The sequence below is a fragment of the Phyllostomus hastatus genome, unplaced genomic scaffold (assembly GCF_019186645.2).
Source record: "Phyllostomus hastatus isolate PE091 unplaced genomic scaffold, TTU_PhHast_1.1 phas_contig_210, whole genome shotgun sequence".
NCBI lineage: Eukaryota > Metazoa > Chordata > Mammalia > Chiroptera > Phyllostomidae > Phyllostomus > Phyllostomus hastatus.
The window spans coordinates 25876096-25895513 of NW_025333737.1; the positions used below are offsets into that span (position 1 = coordinate 25876096).

A 19418-nucleotide genomic window follows, 5' to 3' on the forward strand; every position below is an offset into this window, starting at 1 on the left:
CCCGCGGGTGCTGGAGAAAGTGGGGTTTTCTCTGCATGACACAGTGGGAGGAAGAGGAGGATGGGATGGAGTGGTGATGAAAACACATTTTAGAACAAGGAGGCCACACAATCAAGTGTTAGGTGACTTTGCTGCTGTGGGGAGCCCCGTCCCGGTCCCCGAGGCTCTGGAAGACTGACGCGGGCACAGTGGCCTGGAGGAAGCTGGGGTGGGAGCTGGGTTCTGGGTGTGGGTGCATCTGGGGTGGATATAAGGGAACAGCGATGAAACCACGCTGCCCCATAAAAACATAACATGAGCCAAACAAGTCATTTTAATTTTCCAGTAGCCATAATAAAATGATGAAAGGAAACAGGCGAAATTAACTGTAACAATTTATTTTATTTAATCCGATCTATCCCCCAAGATTATCGTTCTCACTGCCCTGGCAGCCTTTCTCGGTTCAGACCGGCCACGTCCACAGTGCTGCGTGGCCAGAGGCGGCCAGCAGCCGCCGCAGCGGACAGCACAGCGCTGGGCAGCAGATCTGTGCCCAGGAGCCTGCAAGTTTCAGCTCCGCCCTAGGCTCACAGGGAGAGCTCAAACTCTTCACAGGGCACAGAATGGAAAGTGAACCCACTTAACCTGGATCTCAGGGGGCAGGGAGGTCCCACAGGCCCCGGGTTTTGGGGTGATTGTGTGAGTACTTGTACGTAATAATGTTTCCATGCTTGGGAGCCGCCCGATGCCAGACACTCCCTGGGCCCTCACAGATTCTCACAAGGGCCCGAGGCGGGCCCGAGGCAGTTCCGATGCATGTCTGTGAGTAGCTGCCAGGCTGGGGTTTGAGCCCTGCTCAGTCGGGCCCCTGCCCCCAACAGCTACAGCAAGGGCACTCTCTGGGAAGTGCAGTGTGTGTGTGCTTCAAGAATAAAGGAGAAGTGTGCAGGTGAGGGCTGGGACCGGACGCAGGCGGTGCCCCGTGTCCCCACGGCTGGCAGGGACCCTCCTTGCTGACTGAGAGGTGGTGAGAGGACATCGAGAGTCAGGCTGTGCGTGGGAGCCATTTAGGGTGAAGGTGGAGGCTGCTCACCAGGCCACGTGGGCAGTGCCTGCTGAAGGATCGCAGGGACTGAGGGTGGAGCAAGGTGTAAGGTCAAGCGTCGTGGGGGAGACTGAATCTCAGGGCGGAGGTGGGGGGGACACTGTGGCTTTTTTGTCCTTGGCCGTGGCAGGGGGCAGGGTGTGGCTGCCAGTGGAATCTTACCCGTCAGTGTGTAGAGGGTGCTGAGTGTGCCCATGGCCCACCCCGTGCTGCCAGGGGTGGCTGGGCATGCGTGCGTGCATGTGTGCATGTATGACCGGCACGGCTTGTGTCCTCTGCAGTCGCACCATCCTCCCCGCTACTTGTCTGGGCCACTTCCTCCCAGACCGGCAGCCAGACTCCTGTTTGCTGTGTGGAGCTGCGAGGGAAGAGGGCAGGGCAAGGTGCTGCCAAGACCCCAAGGCAGAGCAGGGAAGCAGAGGGAAGCGAGCGAGGGGCTGGCCTTGGACTCTTCCAGTCCTGGCTGGCACAGGAAGGAGGCAGAGATCCGAGGTGGGAGCACAGAGGGCTGCCCCCTCCCCAAGGGGGTAGAATTCAGGGAGGAGCTGCCCCAGACTGCAGGCCAGCTGCTGGAGAGTCCACACTGAGCAGGCTCTGTGCAGCTCCTAGTTTTCGGCCAGAGGAGGGGCCCCCAGAGAAAGGAGGAAATTGCAGATGAGAAGTCAGAGGCACCTGCTTGCCAGAGAACCCGTGTGCTTGGGGGCGGACACCCAGAGACCCGTGTCTGCAACAAACGTCTGTGGAGCCCTCTCAGTGCCCACACGCTGAGCCGCTGCCAGCCTCCACAGATGCTTATGGGATTAACTACTGGGTATGGGGTGCCCCCGGGGGCGGGGCTGGGGGTGTCACGCAGAACGTCGTGATAGAAGCGTTAGCAATGGCTTTGCTCACCCTCTTTGCCCAGTGAGGGGCAACCGAGCTCTGAGCAACCAGACCTCCTTCCTTCAGAACATCTTTCCAGAGTGCCTGCTGTGTGTGGGCACTGCACCCCCTGGGGGCACGCAGAATCCTGCCCTCCCAGAGTTTAAGACCCCCACAAGGCAGCAAACAGAACAGACTTTCTCAGAGAGTGGGGAGTGCTTGGTGCCCCGAGGCCGGGCCAGCTGGGGCTCTCCGAGGGGGGGCACGGCCTCTCTGAGGATCTGAATTTGCAAGGAGGAGGCCATTCATTGCGTGGGCTGCAGGGGACCTGGGGTCCTGCCAGGGGGCAGAGCAGAGGCCAAGGCCTGAAACAAGTATGCCAGCAGGCAGGGCAGTGTGGCTGCAGCCGGAGAGTGGAGGGACAGTGAGGTGCCGAGGTCAGGGAGGTGGACAGGCCTGTGCACCCACTGGGAGTTGAGAGCACAGGATAAGACCCCTGATTTTCCCTTTTAAAGGATGGGCCCAGCTGCTGTTGGAGAGGAGACTGGTGGGCAGGGAGGAAGTGGGGAGGACCAGGGGGGGCTGTAGTGTGGGGTCCAGGAGTGAGACCCTGGTGGGGGACTGGGAAGGTTAGAGTGGAGGCCTAGCGGGGGATGGATTCGGGATGGATTCTGAAGATAGGGATTCTGGGGAGAGAAAGAAGGGGGTACAAGGACAATTTGGGGGCCCTTGTGACCCCTCTGTCTATCCATTTCTGAACACTGGGACACAGTATTCAGAGAAGCAACCCTCCTCAGGAATCCTTGGCCGGGGGCCACCTCCGTTAGATTGCAGACATGGTCCGGTCCACCCAGCCCGCCAGCCCAAGCCTGGGCCCCGTCTCGGGTGAGGGGGAACTCCCAGTGCATCTCCATGGCCCTGCTCACCACCCCTGGGGAGAGGGGAAAGGTTGGAGAGGGTGGAGGGGTGGAGGGTGGGCTGAGAGGGGGTGGAGAAGAACGGCTGAGAGTCAGTTCCAGAGCAGTGGTGGGTCCCCGAGGTCCACCCGAGCCGTGCACAGAACTAAAAAGGGGATCTGGAGGCACAGGGGCACCGGGCTGACGTCCTGCCCTCCTCCTTTGGATTCTCTTGCAGCTGCCGCCTGGAGCCAGCACCCGGGCTGCATCCTTTCTCTGAGCCCTCTCGGGTGTGTCCTCCCAAGGGGGCAGCCACATTGGAGGCTGGTGGCCCGGACGGCAGCCTGCTCTGGTCGTCACCACCTGGGGAAAACAGGCTGGGGTTCCCTCCTGGCCCACTGAGCTCTCCAGGGTGCCCTTGGGGACCACACCAAGAAGCCCCTGGAGGAGCCCCCCAGGCAGGGGGCGTTGAGTCTGGGCAGCCAGGGTCCTGCGTCCCGACATCTCTTTCCATGGCTACATCGGGTTCTTTCCCGACATGACTTACCAAGGGGCCCTCCCTCTTGGGATCTGGGCCGGAGAGAGCCTGGATCCCCCACTCCCAGCACCTCTCAGCCCTCCCTCCAGGGACAGGCAGACGCGCCCGGTGTGAATCCAAGCTCTGACGCTTGCTTGCTCTGTGACCTTGGGTAAGTCACTCTCTCTCCCTGGGCCTCAGTTTCCTTGTCTGTAAATGATCCAGTAATCCCTCGTTGTGAGGTTCTGTGAGGATGAAGACCGGCGCCAGAGAATTTGAGGAAACGGCCACACGCTGAGTCCAGAGGGCGGGCCAGCAGCCCTCGGCTACCTCGGCTACCTCGGAGGGCTCCCAGGAGGAAGTGAGTAAACGGGCTGTGAGGGCTGGGGGAGGCTGCAGAGGAGAAATGGGGCAGCAACAGATGAGCAGACTGCAGGTGTTTATTATTCTGGGGGTTCCGACCCCAGACACCCTTACGCCACCCCACTTCCGTCTCTCTCCTTGTTCCGAGCGTGGAGCCCTCCGGGCCAGGCGCCAGAGTCAGGAGGAAGGATGCGGCCTTGGGTTGGGGGCTGCTCTGCAGTCGTAGGAGAAGGGAGGATGAGGCCAGGGCTGGAGCTGGAGCAAGAGGGGAGGCCCAGGCCCTGGTTCTCTTGCCTCCCCTGCCCTGACACGCTGGCCCCGAGGACTTGGCATCATGGGGCACAGCCCTGGCGCTGCTGAGCGGCCCCTCGCTGCCGCCTTGGTGGGGCGGCAGGTCTATGTGCCCCCCCAGACCTCCCACACCCCCCACCACCTGCCCCAGCCTTGAGGCAGAGCCCACCTTGTTCCCAGGAATAAGGCCGGCACCGCCCTGCTGGACCCACCTGGCAGGCCCTCAGTGCTGGTCCAGGATGAGGGGCACCTGGGCACTGTCCACGCGGGGAGGCAGCCGCTCACCCGTGCGCACGTTGAACATGGGCAGGGTGGAGAGCGGCCTGGGCACATCTCGGCTGGCTGCCATCTGCCGCAGCTCCTCCGTGTTCCCGAGGATGCTGCAGTGGTGCACCATCTGGATGCTGGGGGTGCAGGACCGGCAGAGTTGTCGGCTCTAGGGATCCGCCCCCAAGCTTGGGGCTCAGCCTGGCACTGCCTCTGAGCCCCCTGCAGTCTCCCTACGTGTTACCCAGGGAGAGAGTGACACATGCAACGGTGGGGGGCGGGGACAAACAGGAAGTTCTGTGGTGCCAGCTCAGTGCCAGTGGCTGAGGCACAGGCTCCGGGTGTAGCAGCCTGCTTTCAAAGCTATGCGTCCTTCACAAGGTGCTTCACCACTCTGTGCCTCAGTTTCCTCGCCTGTAAAATGGGTCTAACAAGACAGCCCACCCCCTAGGCTGGCTGTGGGATTCAGTGAGTGTCTGGGAAACTGCCTGGCATGTGGACAGAGCTCCCAGGACGCTGAGATGTGGACGCCCACGGTGCATCTGTATTTCTACAGGCCGGCGTGTGCTGAGCTTTATTTTCTGTCTTCACATTCTGATGATCCTCTAGGTCCCCTCTAGCACGCAGCTCCCTCGCCTAATTCTCTCTCCTACCATGCACATCCAGTCCTCCTGCCCTCCCCCACCCCTGTCTGAGTCTGGCGAACCTACACCCTCCCCCTTTTCCCACCTCCGAGCTTCTGTCCAAGCTGGCTCCCCGAGTCCTGCCAGGCCTTGACCGTGTCCTTTTGGCTCCTCGGGCCTGTCCTCCTCTCCCTTTGTGCACTGGCCTCTCCCCCCACTGCTGCACCCCAGTCAGCCCCTGGCACTGACTAGCTCCAGACACAGTCTTGTCCCCCTGTCCTTGTTTCAAACCAAGGCTTCTTGAGGCCTGCACCAAGCTCCGCCCCTCCACAGGCCTGAGAGGGCTGATGGCTCCACCATCAGCCCTCTCTCGGAGCGCGAGGTCCTATTTCTCCTCAGAAGGCTCAGCCTCATTGTCAAGGGCTTGACGCTCTCACGGGCTCACTTCCTGCTGTCCGGGGCAAGCTTTCCTTCATTCTGACAAGCAGGGCAGCGCCAAGGTCAAGCATGAAGACTTGCTTTAGGTTCGAATGTGAGTTCTACTGCTTCCTGGCCATGTGACCTTGTACAAGTTACTTAACCTCCCTGTGCCACTGTTTCCACGACGATAACACAATGAAATGAGTTCCCACAGGAAAACAGAATGTCTCCTGATCAGCATGCATCAGGTGGTAGCTATTATTACAGGGAATCTCTGGTTGCTACCGCGATCATTGGTGTTATTTTATCAAGGCGAGCCCACTTGCCCTCCAGCGCAGGGAGGCCTGATACACTTGGCCTTCAGTGGAAGAATGATTCCAATCCCTTCTGCACAAACCCACCCACATGTGTGGGGCCCGGCCTGGGGAGATCTTCCTTGACTACCTCGTTGCCAGGACAGAGAGCCAGCCAGCCAGCCAGCCTGGGCTCTTCATTACAAGCAATAAGTCTTGGTTTTCTTAAAGGGCTGGGGCCCCAGGCAGGGGCCCTGCCTGCTTCGGAACGACCGAGGAGCAGGGGAGGACAAGTGATCCCCACTTATGTCCAAGCCTCAATTCGTGGACACAGACTCCAGCTAGAGCCTGGCAGATTAGATTCCGGGAAGGACTTTCCAGCGTCCTGCGGAGCGGGCCACGCTCCTGGAAAGAGGAGGGCATAGTCCCGTCTGGCTAACGGGAGGAGGCGGAGTCACCCTCTAAGGCTAGGGGAGGGTCAAAATGAGCTCTTGAGTCTGGAATTTGGCAAGTGGAGTTATTCAAAACACAATTTTCCATTCCCAGGCAAGGGAAGGCTGGGGAGCGGGGGTTGCAAGAGGCGTGTGGATGCTGAGGGCTGGAGACTGCCAGGCAGGCCACGCCCCGGTGGGGGAAGGGCTGCAGTTAATGGCCCCCTCCCCACGCCCAGCGCCACATCTGTGTCTCGTTACTTTGGCAACACACACAGGTGGAAAAATGTTCTGGGGGTGTTTTTCCAGAAGCCAGAGCTGAGGTGCCTTTCCTCACAGTCCTCCTGCATCAGCACTTGGGCAGAAGAAGAAACAAAGGGGCAGACTTCCTATACACGCGCGCGCACACACACACCACCACCACCACCACCACCACCACCACCACCACCACCACCACCGGCAGCTCAGCCCCGGAACAACCGGAGCTCCGCCCCGCTCTGCCCCGCCCCGCCCCGCTCTGCCCCCTGGGCCGCAGAGGGCTGAGACCGCGGGAGTTCCCAACCAATAAATCTGACATGAGTGAAAAGCAAGCAGCAGAATCACAATTTGTGGATAATTTGAAAAATGGTAGTCATTGTTCAAGATAAAAAAAATGATTTCGTCGAAATAAATCAGAAAATCCAAACCAGCAAGGGCTAACATCGCACGTGGTAAAATTGGTTATCGACCCAAAATAGGAGGAAGAAACAGATCTAGATGCCATCCGAGCCGCAAAACTGACGCAGGCCCTGGGCAGGTGGTTCAGTTGGTTGGAGCGGTGTCCCCGTGGGCCAAGGTTGCGGGTTCAATCCCCAGCCAGGGCACATAGGAGAACCAACCCATGAATGCGTGAACGGGTGCAACAGCTAGCCCAACAAGTCACGTCTCTCTCTCTCTCTCTCTCTCTCTCTCTCTCTCTCTCTCAAATCAACAAATAATTTAAAAAGTTAAAAAGTTAATTTTTAAAACACTGCCCCAGAAAAGCTGGACGCGGTGGAAATGCCCGGTCAGAAGAGGATGTCCACAATCACAGTGGCAGAAGATGTAATTGATCAAATTTGGCACAGGCCAAACAAATGGAGCAACAAAATCTCCCGTGTAAAACTGACGTGGAAAAATCACTGACCTCCACGGGAGAAAAAATTCTATCAGTTAAAAATGAAAATAGAAAAAAAATAACCTGTTCATTCCTTTGTATAGAAACTCGATCAAGGAATTACATCAACTGAGGTAGATCGAGGAATTATTTTACTCACTCTGGAAACTTATTCGGTATACATGTCGATAAATAAATGTCGGTGTAATTCTGAACTAAAAATGTTTGTATTTCTCAGCCCCGTGGGGTGAGGTGGGGGCTGAAAATGGTGGGTTTAAAACTGGGGCCGCAGAGCACCCCGAAACTGCGCATATACATGCACACAGGTGTGGGTCCACAGCCCTCCACCCAGGGCACCTGGCATCTCCTGTCCTCCCCTCCCAGGAGGGAGCAGTGGGGCCATTGTGACCCTCGCAGGATTCTGGTGGCCTCATAATGTCCCCCTGAGGTCACCACAGAGGTAAGCCTCCCACCCCCTGCTCCCGAGGCACAAGTCTGCTGAGGCCAGCCGTGGGTGCTCACCCCTGGCCCTCCTCCTGGCCACTCAGAGGAAGGCTTGAGCCGGAGCCCTAGGACGAAGCCTCTGAGGGCGACAGAGACTGGGACGCATCCCACCCACAGAGGAGCCAGCGATTGCAGAATCCAGCCGCCATCCTGGAGGTCCTCGCACCCAGTCCCCTTCAGCCCCCCGAGGAAGGGATGCAGAAAGACACTTTGATGCCACCCTCCTCTGTACCCTCGGCCTCCAACAGCGCCCTCGGTGCAGGCCAGCAGGCCGATGTGTCGGGAGTCCCTAGCAAGAGCCAGACTGGGTGCCGCGCCGCCTGCCCCAAAGCCTGCAGAAAGCCCAGCATATGTACAGTGATCCTGGAGGTTATGGCGGACAAGGGGGGACGCAGCCGTGTGTCCCTGACCACCTTGAAGAAGGCTCTCATCACCACGGGCTACAACATGACCCGCAACGCCTGGCGCTTCAAGAAAGTGCTCAAGAGGCTGGTGGACAAGGGCATACTCAAGCGGGTGACCAGCAAGGGGACCTCAGGCTCCTTCCGCATGAACAAGAAGCAGGCCTCCAAGTTCAAGCTCGAGGCCAAAGGACGGGGACAGCAGAAGCAGTGCCGGTCTGGGCAGCGCCGGTCTGGGCAGCGGAGGTTTCTACTGAGCTCCAAACAGGGACACAGGCGGCTAATCAAGGGGGCTCGCAGGGCGGCCAAATGCCGCCGCAATTAACGAGGCAGGCCCAGAGAAACTCGCAGAGGGGCCAGGCCCACCGCAGGCTCAGAGCAGTGGCAATAAAAGGAGCCTGACTTATTTAACTCCTGCCTCCTGTAGTCTTTTTTGGGGTTCTGCTGGGGCAGGGAGGGGGGTGGGGCCATGGGTAGGGGAAACCTGAGCAAATTAAAGGCAACTTAAGGGCGAGATGGACTTAGGAAGGGCTTCATGAATGGGAAACACCCAGAGGCATGAGCTGGTCTCACCACACCACGGGCACAGCAACCGAGGCCAGAAAGGGTCACAGTGAGTGTGTGGCAGAACCCGGGCTGGAGCCCAAGCGTCGAATCCATAGCCAAGTGGGTGTGAACATGAGTGTGAGCACAGGTGTGCTGTAAGCCCCTCAGGCTGCTTCTCCAACCTTTTTCCTCAGGGTGGCAGAAGACCCTCCCAAGCCTGACCAGGTCCCCTCCCCTGCCCCATCCCCTGTTAGACTCTTCCATGGAAACCGAAGACATCAGAAGACCAAGCCAGGATTAGTGAGGCCCAGCATCCAGCCAGCCCAGGACTGGATTTCTGAGACCAAGGGTGGCCCCCATCATCTCCGAATAATCTGGTCTGTCTATGCTTCTCATGGAGGCTAGAGGCCCCCCCCCGCCGCAGTGGGGCCGGAGGCTCCCGCCCAGCCCCCAGCTCCCCCTTTACTCACTCAGAGGTGGCCAGGTCTCGCTTCAGCCTGTGGAAAAGCAGGGAAAGGGATTAACTGTCATCCACCCCCCACCCCGGGTGCCAGGCAGGACCTGAGCCCTGAGTCACCTAGAAAGGGCCCCCCTCCTTTTCTGGTTGGGCACCCCACTCCCTGGGGAGTCTGGGTCCCCACACAGCACAAGTGCCACCGGGACTCCACGAATGAGCACCAGCCTCGGGGCCCTCCCTGCCCTCTGTCCCCAGCACTCACCGTCCCTCCCGGCGGCAGCACATGACATAGGCCAGCAGCAGGGTGAGCAGCAGGGCCACCAGCAGAGGCACCAGGAGGGTGACCAGGGCGTCGGTCAGGAAGTCCCTGGCTGTGGCCTCCGTGGGTGGGCAGAAGAAGGGGTCACGTTCCAGGATCCCATCTCCTGGGGTGGGCACCTTGTCTGCAGGCTCTGGCACCGACTTATCCACCTGCTCAGAGAGCCCAGGGCTGAGCCAGGAGCCGCTGGCTGGACACAGAGACCAGCCCCCCTCCCTGGGGGACACAGGGCAGGGATTCGGGGTGCCACTACCTACGGCCCCATGCGACAGGTTTCCTGCCTGCCTCTCCCAGCTCAGGTGACGCAGCAAGACACGCCCTGGACTGGGATCCAGGAGAGCGATTTTCAGAAGCAGGATGGAGCCTGGTCCCAGCACACAGCTCCAGGGTCTGACTGTCTGGGGTCGAAACTCGGCTCAGACAAGTGCTTACCCCCGGGTGCCTCAGCGTCCTAACCGGGACAGCTGGAATGAGACTGGTACCTGTCTTCTGGGGTGCTTGTAAGAATAAAATGGGCGGCATGCTAGAGCCCAGCCCCTAGCCAGTGCTGCAGAGTGTTGCTGGTTACCAGCCCCTGGCTGCTAGGGACCTCAGATACTTCCGCTCAACAACCAAGGAGCAGTGGTGAGCGCCTCTGATTTATAACATGGGCCACAGGCAGATTTGCTCAGTGACACCTTAGAAGGAAGCATACAGAGCTGTCACGTGAGGCCTTTGGTGGTCGGGTAAGGGTTTTGGAACCGCATAGTGGGAATGACTATTATGGGCCTTCAGGAGCCAGAGAGCTCTGGGTTGTGGACTCTGTCGCCCTCTTGTGGTAGATGGTGGAAGTGTGTGTGAGAGAGAGAGAGAGAGAGAGGGAGGGAGGGAGGGAGAGAGGGAGAGAGAGGGAGAGAGAGGGAGAATATGAATAATCAGAAAGATGGGAAGGGGTCAGGGATCGGATGGTGATGAGAGCCATGTTGAATGCCCCCCAGGGTCTCTCCTCACCAGGGACACATTGCACCAGTCAACACGGAAGTGAGAGGCCAAGGTGTCGTAGCAGGACAGAAGCGGAGGCTGGCCCTGGGCACAGCGAGCATGGCTGTCGGGAGACGCCACCATCTTCAGGCAGGTGGAAAACGGTGAGGCAGAGCCCACCTTGATGTATACCCTGGGCCCAGAGAAAAGCCGCTGTTAGCAAACGGGGAGGGCGCAGGAAGGTGGAGGTCAGGGTAGCCTGGGCCTGGGTGCAGGGAGGGACAGAGGGAGATGAGGGGTGGCTGGAGGGAGGGGCCAGTGCGTGGAACTAGGAGGTGTAGACGGGCCTAGGGAGGCATGTCCGCAAGCTTCCTAGTAAGCATCTCTGCCACGAGCACATTCTCTGCGAACTAATTGACTGAGGCAAGTGGACTGCTCGGCAGCTTGGTTTACTCCAGCGGACTTAATGCAGTTTGTCGGTTTGGTTTCACGTCTCCATTGACAAAGTTCCTCCCAGAACTCTCATCGTGAGACAAGTCTTAGCCCTCCCAGTGGTCCGCACAGCGCCAAGCAGACGTGGTGGTCTGAGACAGTGCGCATTCACAACGACCCCAGGAGCCAGGCTGCAAAGGCACATGTGAAGCCAGATGGCATCCTCAGCTAGAAAACAACCACGTCTCAGCTTGCAAATCCTTCAGGGAGTACAGTTGTCCTTGCCACCTCTCAAAACCAAAAGTTTACCCAGCCATGCACGAATGAAAGAGGCACTGCTAATTTATCGACTCTAGTTGGAAACTGATGCCTCTCTCTCTCTCTCTCTTTAAGATTTTATTTATTTATTTCTAGAGAGAGGGGAAGAGAAGGAGAAAGAAGGGACAGAAACATCAATGTGTGGTTGCCTCTCACGCATCCCCTATTGGGGATCTGGCCCACAACCCAGGCATGTGCCCTGACTGGGAATTGAACTGGTGACCCTTTGGTTTGCAGGCCCATGCTCAATCCACTGAGCTACACCAGCCAGGGCTGATGCCTCCCTTAATTAAGGAAGAAGTTTTAGCAGAACAGAAAAAAATGCAATGCCAAACAAGAGTAATCAACAGTCAAAAAAATGTATAATACTATGAAGGGAAGATTCCAAAAAGAATGCATTTTCATTTTTTGCAATAAAGTCTTTTATTTTATTATTAATTTTTCATGTTTCATTATGTCTTTTTTAATGTCTCTCTTTTATTTTTCTTTCATCTTTTATAGCAAAATTGCCTCGTGGCCAATTAGTTAGGCAGAGGAAATGTTTGCAGCAAAAATGCTCGTGGTCAAAATGCTTGCAGCAAAGATGTTTATGGAAAAACACGCAGAACCACGGTGAGGAGGTGCAAAGGTGGGCAAAGCCCCACCTGGAAATTAGGGAGACCCATGTTCTGTGCCTAGCACCCAGACAGAAGGCAAACTGCCTCCTTCAGGAGGCCCTCCTAGGTTGCGTGCCTACCCTTCCTTGCGTCCCTCGATGGGAAGGGGAACACGACCCCCACGGTCCAAGGCAGAGGTGATGTTGAGCAGCTGGAGCTCTCCCGGCTCCCAGAGCCCCCCCAGGACTGTGAGGAAGCGGCTGGCAGGTGTCGAGGGCAGCACCTCCTCCACGTCATGGCTGCGCACCAAGAACTCAGCCTGGTACGGCAGCAGGGGGCCTGGAAGCATCCGGTCCGCACCTCAGGCTGCACCCGGCCCTGCAGAGACCCTTCCCAAGCCTCCCTGCACCCGAGCTCCTCCCTATGTCCCCTCAGACTCCTTCCTTCCTCCCTGACACCCTATTGATCACAGATGCCAAAGGCCCTTCCCCAACACCCACAAGCTGCCAGCAGAGCAGCCGGGATTACAACTCCAGAGACTTTCCAAGATGCCCTGCTCCCCATTCCTCTCCAAGGTTTCCCTTCCACACACCCCCTCCAGGGGAGATGCTTCAAGACTGTTGCTGATGGGGTGTGGGTGGGGCGGGGTAGGTAGTACCTTCTGGGTCCCCAATCAACAGCACCAGCCTCTGCTGGGTGGTGTCGAAGCTGTCCCGGTTGTAGGCTACGACCTGCAGGGGGCCGGGAAGAGGCCCGAGGGGTGGGGTTAGCGGAGAAAGGCGGTACAGCTGGGGCCTGGCAGGAAAGGGCTGAGCCACTCACAGATTAGAGGCGTGTAAATAGTGTCAATGAACACGAATGAACCACCACGTGTGACACAGTCCACTGGGGTCCCTGCTGGTACCTCAATGACCTGGCGTCCACGATCTTCTGGGGTGGGACTACCGTAGAGGAAACCAGGCTGGTGGGGGCTGCGCTGGGTGTAGCGAAGCCACCGAGGCAGGTCTGGGTGACCCTGGAGGTGGGCATGGTAGGTGACAGAGACAGTGGGCGGGTCGGCTGGTGGAAGGGAGGAGAGGGCATTGGAGACACGACAGGAGCCTTCACCAGCCACGCGCCAGGCTTGCCCAACCCACCGCAGTGCCCAGGAGGCCCCACTCACCGCCAGGCTCAGGAAGGCTGAAGAAGGTTCCATGGTCCAGCGTGTGCACGAAGATACGGCCCACGACCGGGTGCAGAGTGGTCTGCTGGGCCTCGGTGCCCCCCAGCCCTGCCAGGAGACCTGTGCGGACCCCACAGCCCCCCAGCTGGTCTCGGCCTCAGCCTGGGGCTCCCCTCCCCCACCATGACCCTGGCACCCCTAAGGGACCAGAAGTGTATGAGAGGAGGGGGCTCCTTTGTTGGCTCCCGGGAAAGGACAGAGTAGGGCCCTGGAGGTGTCACACACTTGACCAGTGATGAGACCAGAGCTCAGTTTGGCTTGAATTCATGGAGCCTCCGATTCTAATTTAAGGCCCCTGTTGGGGGTCACAATGGGTAGAGGCGGAGGTGTGGCTGGGAGGGGGTGGAGTGCGTGAGTGCGTGAGTGCGTGAGTGTGTGTGTGTGTGTGTGTGTGTGTGTGTGGTTAGGGAACTTGGAAAAGAGCCCCTCGGCGAATGTCTGAGAGTCTGGGGGTGCGGGGAAAGGGGAGGGGCCTTCGGGGGAGGGGGGCAGCCATTCGTGGACCCTCACCCACCTCCCCTCACATACAGGGGAGCAGGCCCCCACCGGAGGTGCATAGGAGCCCAGGGAAAGGTGTTCCGCAGGTCCCACCCACCCCCCACCCCCCCACCCCGGGCCGAATTTAGCCGGGGCCCAGGGAGAAGCAGCCAGGCAGCCCGTTAAAGGGCCCACGACTCTCCTGCTCTCGGGCCCACCCCTCAGAGCTCCAGCCCCGTGTCCCAGCTCCCAGCTCCAGTCCCCTGGGCCTCCCACCAGCACCCCCCCCCCACACACACACACTCCTACTGACCCCGGCCTCACCCCAGAAGCCTCCTCCTCGGAGGAACTCCCCTGTTTCCCTGTCATCACAACTAAACCCCACCCCTTCACCCCGGGCCTCGCCCCGAAGGAGGCCCCGACTTGCCCACAAGGAGAGGAGTCCAGACAGGCGCAGCGGCCATGGCGGCCCAGCCAGGCGGCCCCAGTGACGGTGACGGAGTGACAGAGACAGGCACCCTGTGAGTGACGGAGACAGGGGCCTGGAGCAGGGCCGGGGGAGGGACGGGAGGTGCCCCAGAGCAGCTGGGCCCTTGCTCAGCCAGTGGAGCCCTCCCTTCCCCACCCAGAGCTGAATCTGGGGTGGACACCCTCCTCACGTGACAAGCTCCCCTGGATCACCCTCCCAGTGGCCAGAGTGTGTTTCCTAGCCACAGCACCCCGCCCTGCCCCCGCCCAGTGGAAACCTTCATGGCTCCCCTCGCTCCGAGTTCCCGAGCTGCTGGGGGCCTTCAGGCCTTTCCTGGCCCTGGCCATCCAGGCTAGAATCCCCTCCTCTGCCCCCCACCCCACCCCACCCCACCCCACCCCAGGCTTCTGCCCAGCCCCACTCTGCCGCCCCCCAGTCTGAGATGCTGTCCCCCATCTGCACACTCTGCCCACGCTGCGCCCTCTGCCGGGCTCCCCTCCTGCCCTCGTCCGGCCGGCAAACCTCCGCTCACTGGCATCCTCTCCTCCCTGAACCTTTCTGTTCTCCCCTAGGCCCAGCAGGAGGGCCCCTCAACCCCTGTGACAGCCCAGCCACACAGCTTTGTGGGGTGAAGCAGGATCTTATTTTCTTTGGATCCTGGCCCAGGTCCTGACAACGACCAGGTGCGGGGGACCCTGCGGCAGCTTCCTCCACAGCACGCGGGGTGCCTGCCCGCCCAGCTCTCAGCCCCAGTCCAGGGTCCTCCAACGCATCCCCCAGGTCTGAAAGGAGAGAGGTGCCCAGACAGGACCAGCCAGGGGGCGGCAGTGGAGCGGGGCACAGGCTGAGAGGCCCGCGGGCCTGGGCGTGAAGCACCTCGACCGCTTCCTGGAGATGTGGCCTTGACAGAGGTCGCTCTCCCTGGACATTGTTTCCACCACGACGACGACGCCTGCCTCTCCGTGTCCTTGTGAAGAATCCACAACATCACGAAGTCGGCACAAGTTCATGGAGCACCTACTCTGGAGCAGGCGCCCAGGAGGCAGAGGTGAGCAGACCCTGGCCAGGTGGGGCTCACGCGCTGGTGGGCAGTGACAGCCAAGCCCTGCCTGTTCCGTGCTGCAGGTTTGACATGTATTTACATAGAGTAACTCACTCCACCTCACAGCAGTTCCATGAGGTAGGAGTTACCATTGTCCCCATTTGCAGATGAGGAAACTGAGGCACGGAGAGGGTATAACTTCCCCAAGGCCACACTGCTGACCAGCTGAATGCACATAAAGCACTCAGCCCAGGCCTGACTCAATCCACGGCGCTTCTTCCCCTTCTTTCTGCATCCGCTGAAGGACCCCAGTGTGGGTGTGAAGGGGGGTACCTTCCTTCTGGGGACTTCCCACTCAGAGCGGGTAAGGGCCATACCCCCCAGCTGCCCTCAGAAGGAGGCAGGAGCTCACAGATGCCAGGTTTCCACAATTCTTGGTGCCCATTGGAGCATCCCTGCTGACCTTGGGAAAAGGACATCACCACCTCACCCCCGTGACCAAGGGCCCTGCAAGGATATCTAGGCTCTGCCCTGGGTAGGTAGCCTGAAGCGGCAGGGGGTGGCCTGCAGACTGGGGTGTCTGGTGAGCAGGTGACTTAGTCCTTTTCCCTTCCTCTGACTGTCCCGCCTGTCCCTAGAGAGCCAGCAAATTCCGGAGTCAGCATCCACCCGGGCTCTTGGGCAGGGTGGTGTTTGACCCAGAGTCACCTTGGCCCCTCTCTGCCTGCTCAGAGGTGGAGGGTGAGAGGCGGAAGGGCTCTGGAGGCAGAGGCAGAGTCCGAGGGCCCTGGGGGAGCAGGCGGAGGTGCCAGAGCAGGGCCAGCTGCCCAGGCCCCAGCCCCTCAGCAGCACCATGTGACTCCCTCCCTCCCCCCACCCCTCCTCCTTTGCTATTTTTGGAGTCACCCACTCATACCCTCAGCTGTCTTAAGGTGGCAGTGCCCGAACTCAGTGCCACCTGGCCCAGAGAGGCCAGACTTCCTTAATGATGCTTCTCTCCCTCCCCCAAAACCAGGGGAACCAGGGACTGTGTCAGGGCCCAGCTGGAAGTGCCCTGAACGGCTCCCCTGGCCCAGCAGGGGACCTGCCCTCCTCACAGCAGTCTGCTGCTGGGACACTCAGCACCTTCTTTTCATTGGGGCCTGCAGGTAGGGAGAAGAGTCACAGCGCAGCATCTATCCACATATTTTAGAAATATTTAAATAAAACAGATACATAGAGTCATATAATGAGCCCCAGTATAGCCATCACCCAGCTTCAACGGTCGGTTCTCAGCCCACCTGGTTTCACCCATACCCCTCCCGATCTCCCCCTCCTGTTCAATCACCTCTGTCAACACATCAGTATGTACCTCTGGAAGAGAATCATTTTTTAACCTAATCACAAGTATTGTATCTAATCACAGGAGTAGACCTCACAGTTAATAATTCCTTAATATCAGATCTATAGAGTTCAAATTTCCAATTTATCATGTCTTTTTTTAATGGTGTATTTGGATCAGGATTCAAATAAAATGTACACACTGAAACTGATTGAGAGGACCTCTAAATCTCTTTACAGGTTCCTGCTCCATCTCTCTCTCCTCTTCCCTCTCTCTCTCTCTCTCTCTCTCTTCTCTTTTTCCTTGAGGGAGCCAGGTTATTTGTTGCATAATTTTCCACAGTCTGAGTTTTGCTGATTGCATCTCTGTGGCGTTCTTTCTGGTGTCCCTCTGACCTCTGCACTTCTTGTAAATTGTATTTCCTGCACATCGCCACTTTTCATAAACTGTAATTGGGTCAAGAGCCCTGATCAGGTGTAGGTTTCCTTTCCTTGGACCAGTCCCCTTCTTCCACCCAGAGGCACAGTGGCCATTGATCTTGGTGCCTCATCCACCCACCCATTTGTTTAAACAAAATGGTGATATTCAAATTCAGTCACTCTTTCCTTCATTACCTGGAACAATTCTACACAGAAAAACTGCCCCTTACTTCCTAGTTGGTTGTGGGATGATACACAGCTCATGTAGGAAAGACGGGATAAATGCTTGACTCTATTCCTGTGTTCACCAATTTCCAAATAATGAGTTGGTTCCCTACCATCCTCTAAACGGTGACCAATTAGCTTTTTAAAGTTAGTAGCACAATTATGAATTTATGGCTTTGAACATATTCGATTGCTTCAATACGTTGTGACCAGTGTTTGGTGCTAAAGTGTCCCGTCTTCAGCTGCCAATTTGGTCCTCACCACTTGCAGCATCCATCCATCTCAGGTGCTGGAGGGTCGGGTCTCTACTCTCTGCCTCTCTCAGCATTGCCCCATAAGCTTGTCCTGCCCTCAGCTAGCTGGGTCTCTGTCCCTGCTACTTTGCCATCTGCACCTGTCTCCCCAGATTTCTGCCGGATCTTGGCCCTTCAGTGTCTCAGTTATTCTCCCCGGTCCTTTGTACCTCTCTTTCCCCATCCCAGTGAATGTTTGCTGAGTGAATAATGATGGATTGAATGAATGCATCTTCTTCCCAATTTTGTCACATCCGACTTCCGTCTCTACGGACCTGTCTCTTGCTCTCTGAGTGCCATATTTTCTTCGTCTGTGAATAAAACGGAGGATTACATGTTATCATGAGGGACAAAGGAAAGAGATTCCCGTCATTGTGATCTGATAGTCGTCTCTGCTAACTAGACTCCACCCACATCCTTCTCAGCCAGCCTCTTCGCCGCTCCCAGCGCAACAACAAAGGGGTGCAATCGATCATCTCGCCACGAGAGGGCGCACCCGTCGGCTCCAGCCCGGACTTGCGCCTGCGCAACTTGAGGACAGCTCGCGGGGTTGGCAGCCGGCGCGGAGTGGAGAGCCTGGGTGGTTGCCGAGCGCCCGGCCCCGGGTGGGGGATGCGCGTCAGAACGCGGCGACTAGAGGGAGTGACGGAGGAGGGGACCCACGCCTCTAGCTGTACCTCTTCCTCCCCTTCCGGGTCCAAAGGATGTTCTTCCAAACGGGGGAGGGAACCCGCATGGAGTCAGGGGGCTGGACACAATGCCCTCTTCCCCACCCTCTCCATCATTTGTGTCAACCCTCGGCCTTCCAAGGACATCTCTGTATTTCCCCAGTCACCCCCCCCCACCCGCCCACGACATTTGGGGGCACCTGCCTGAGGACCTAAGCATATCCAGTCTCCTCCCTTCTTACTGGTGGACTTCAGCCCTCAAAGGTGTTCGTTCCTTGAGCCCGGTGGCCGCCCGACGTGGTCCGTCGTGAGTTCGAGACTGCCCGAGACCCTCCCTGGGCCAAACTTGTCAATTTACGGAGAAGGGGAGGGGCCATCCGAGGTCCTACAGAACAGTATCCTGCACAGCCAGGACTGTGGACGGCAAGTCCAGAGCCACTGAGACACTTTCTCTCTGTAAAAAGGGACCAATGAGGGTCGATGAAATAACGGAAGCAAAAGTGCTTTGTAAACTGTAAAGCTCTGGAGAAAGTAAGGGGCCTCTTATTTATTTATAACTGACAGTGCAAGGCCATCTGCCCGGGGCCAGCCCACTGGTGCAGCCTGAGAGCTGGGAAAAGTCGGGTTTAGGAGCTACCACTCAGGAATAGAAGGATTAGGAAAATAAAATAAAGAAAATCTCTGACATATTTTTGCAGATGGTGTGATTATTTGTATAGAAAATCTAAGATTCTGCAGGCATGTTATTGAGTTATTAAGAGAGATCAGCAAGGCTGCTGGACAAAGATTAACACCCAATAAAACACAAAATTCAACCGTGTTTGTATACATGAGCAATAATTTATTCGAAACTACAATATCTCTTTAAAAAGAAATTCACAATAAAATCAAAATCGTACAGAACCCAGAAATGTCTTGGAAAAGATATTTAAAGATGTTCGTGAAGAAAAACTACAGGCTATAAAAGGAATAAATCGAGAGATGGAGAGATGTATTAGTTTTAGGAATGAGAAGCCTCAATGCCATAAAGACAATTTCTCCATATTAATCTGCTGATTTAATGAGCGTCTACTCAACAGTCCTGGAGGATCTTCTCAGAGAGCGAGGCAAACTGATTCTAAAATTCATATGGAAGGGCAAACCACCAGGAAGAGACTAGACAGTTCTGAAATAGAGTAAGTCCCTATCAGAGACCAAGACTTATTTGAAAGCGATAGTAATTAAAACAATGTGGTACCCGTGCAGGGCTAGACAAAGAGATCAATAGAACAGAGTGCCCAGAAACAGTTCCAAGTGTATGTGGGGATTTGATTTATGATGGCCGTGGCATTGCAGTTCAGCGAGAGGGAATAAGCTATTCAATGAGAAAGTGTGGTGACATTTGGCTTTTCATATGAAAAACCATCCAGAAAGATTAATTCCAGATGGATGGAAGACCTACAAGCAAAAAATAAAACTTTAAGACAATTAGAAGAAAATGTAGGAGATCTCGGGGTAGGAAAAGATTTCTTAGACCAAAAAAAAAAACAACAACCATAACTCACAACATATTGATCAATGTTACTACA

At 57.2% G+C, this 19418-nt stretch overlaps 1 protein-coding gene and 1 long non-coding RNA gene across 6 annotated transcripts; one reads left to right on the top strand and one right to left on the bottom strand.

The window, feature by feature from the left end:
• Positions 1-374: 374 nt before the first annotated feature.
• Positions 375-14057, bottom strand: SGCA (sarcoglycan alpha). Of its 5 annotated transcripts, none has more exons than XM_045836613.1 (10): positions 13841-14052; positions 12877-12996; positions 12619-12773; positions 12373-12445; positions 11855-12053; positions 10399-10561; positions 9352-9560; positions 9103-9129; positions 4225-4416; positions 375-3751 (listed from the first exon to the last, which is right to left on the bottom strand). In XM_045836613.1, exons 1-9 carry the CDS (start codon positions 13875-13877, stop codon positions 4236-4238), a joined length of 1164 nt encoding a protein of 387 aa, XP_045692569.1. In that variant the 5' UTR covers positions 13878-14052; the 3' UTR covers positions 375-3751; positions 4225-4235. The 5 variants fall into 5 exon arrangements, with proteins under 5 accessions (XP_045692569.1, XP_045692571.1, XP_045692570.1 ...); XM_045836615.1 differs by lacking the exon at positions 375-3751 and adding an exon at positions 3790-3935 and having other exon boundaries at positions 12619-12729; positions 13841-14057; XM_045836614.1 differs by lacking the exon at positions 375-3751 and adding an exon at positions 3790-3930.
• Positions 13814-18535, top strand: LOC123817120. Its single transcript, XR_006785379.1, has 3 exons — positions 13814-13934; positions 14455-14930; positions 17608-18535. It is a non-coding gene; the product is annotated as an uncharacterized LOC123817120 (long non-coding RNA).
• The last annotated feature ends 883 nt before the right edge of the window (positions 18536-19418 follow it).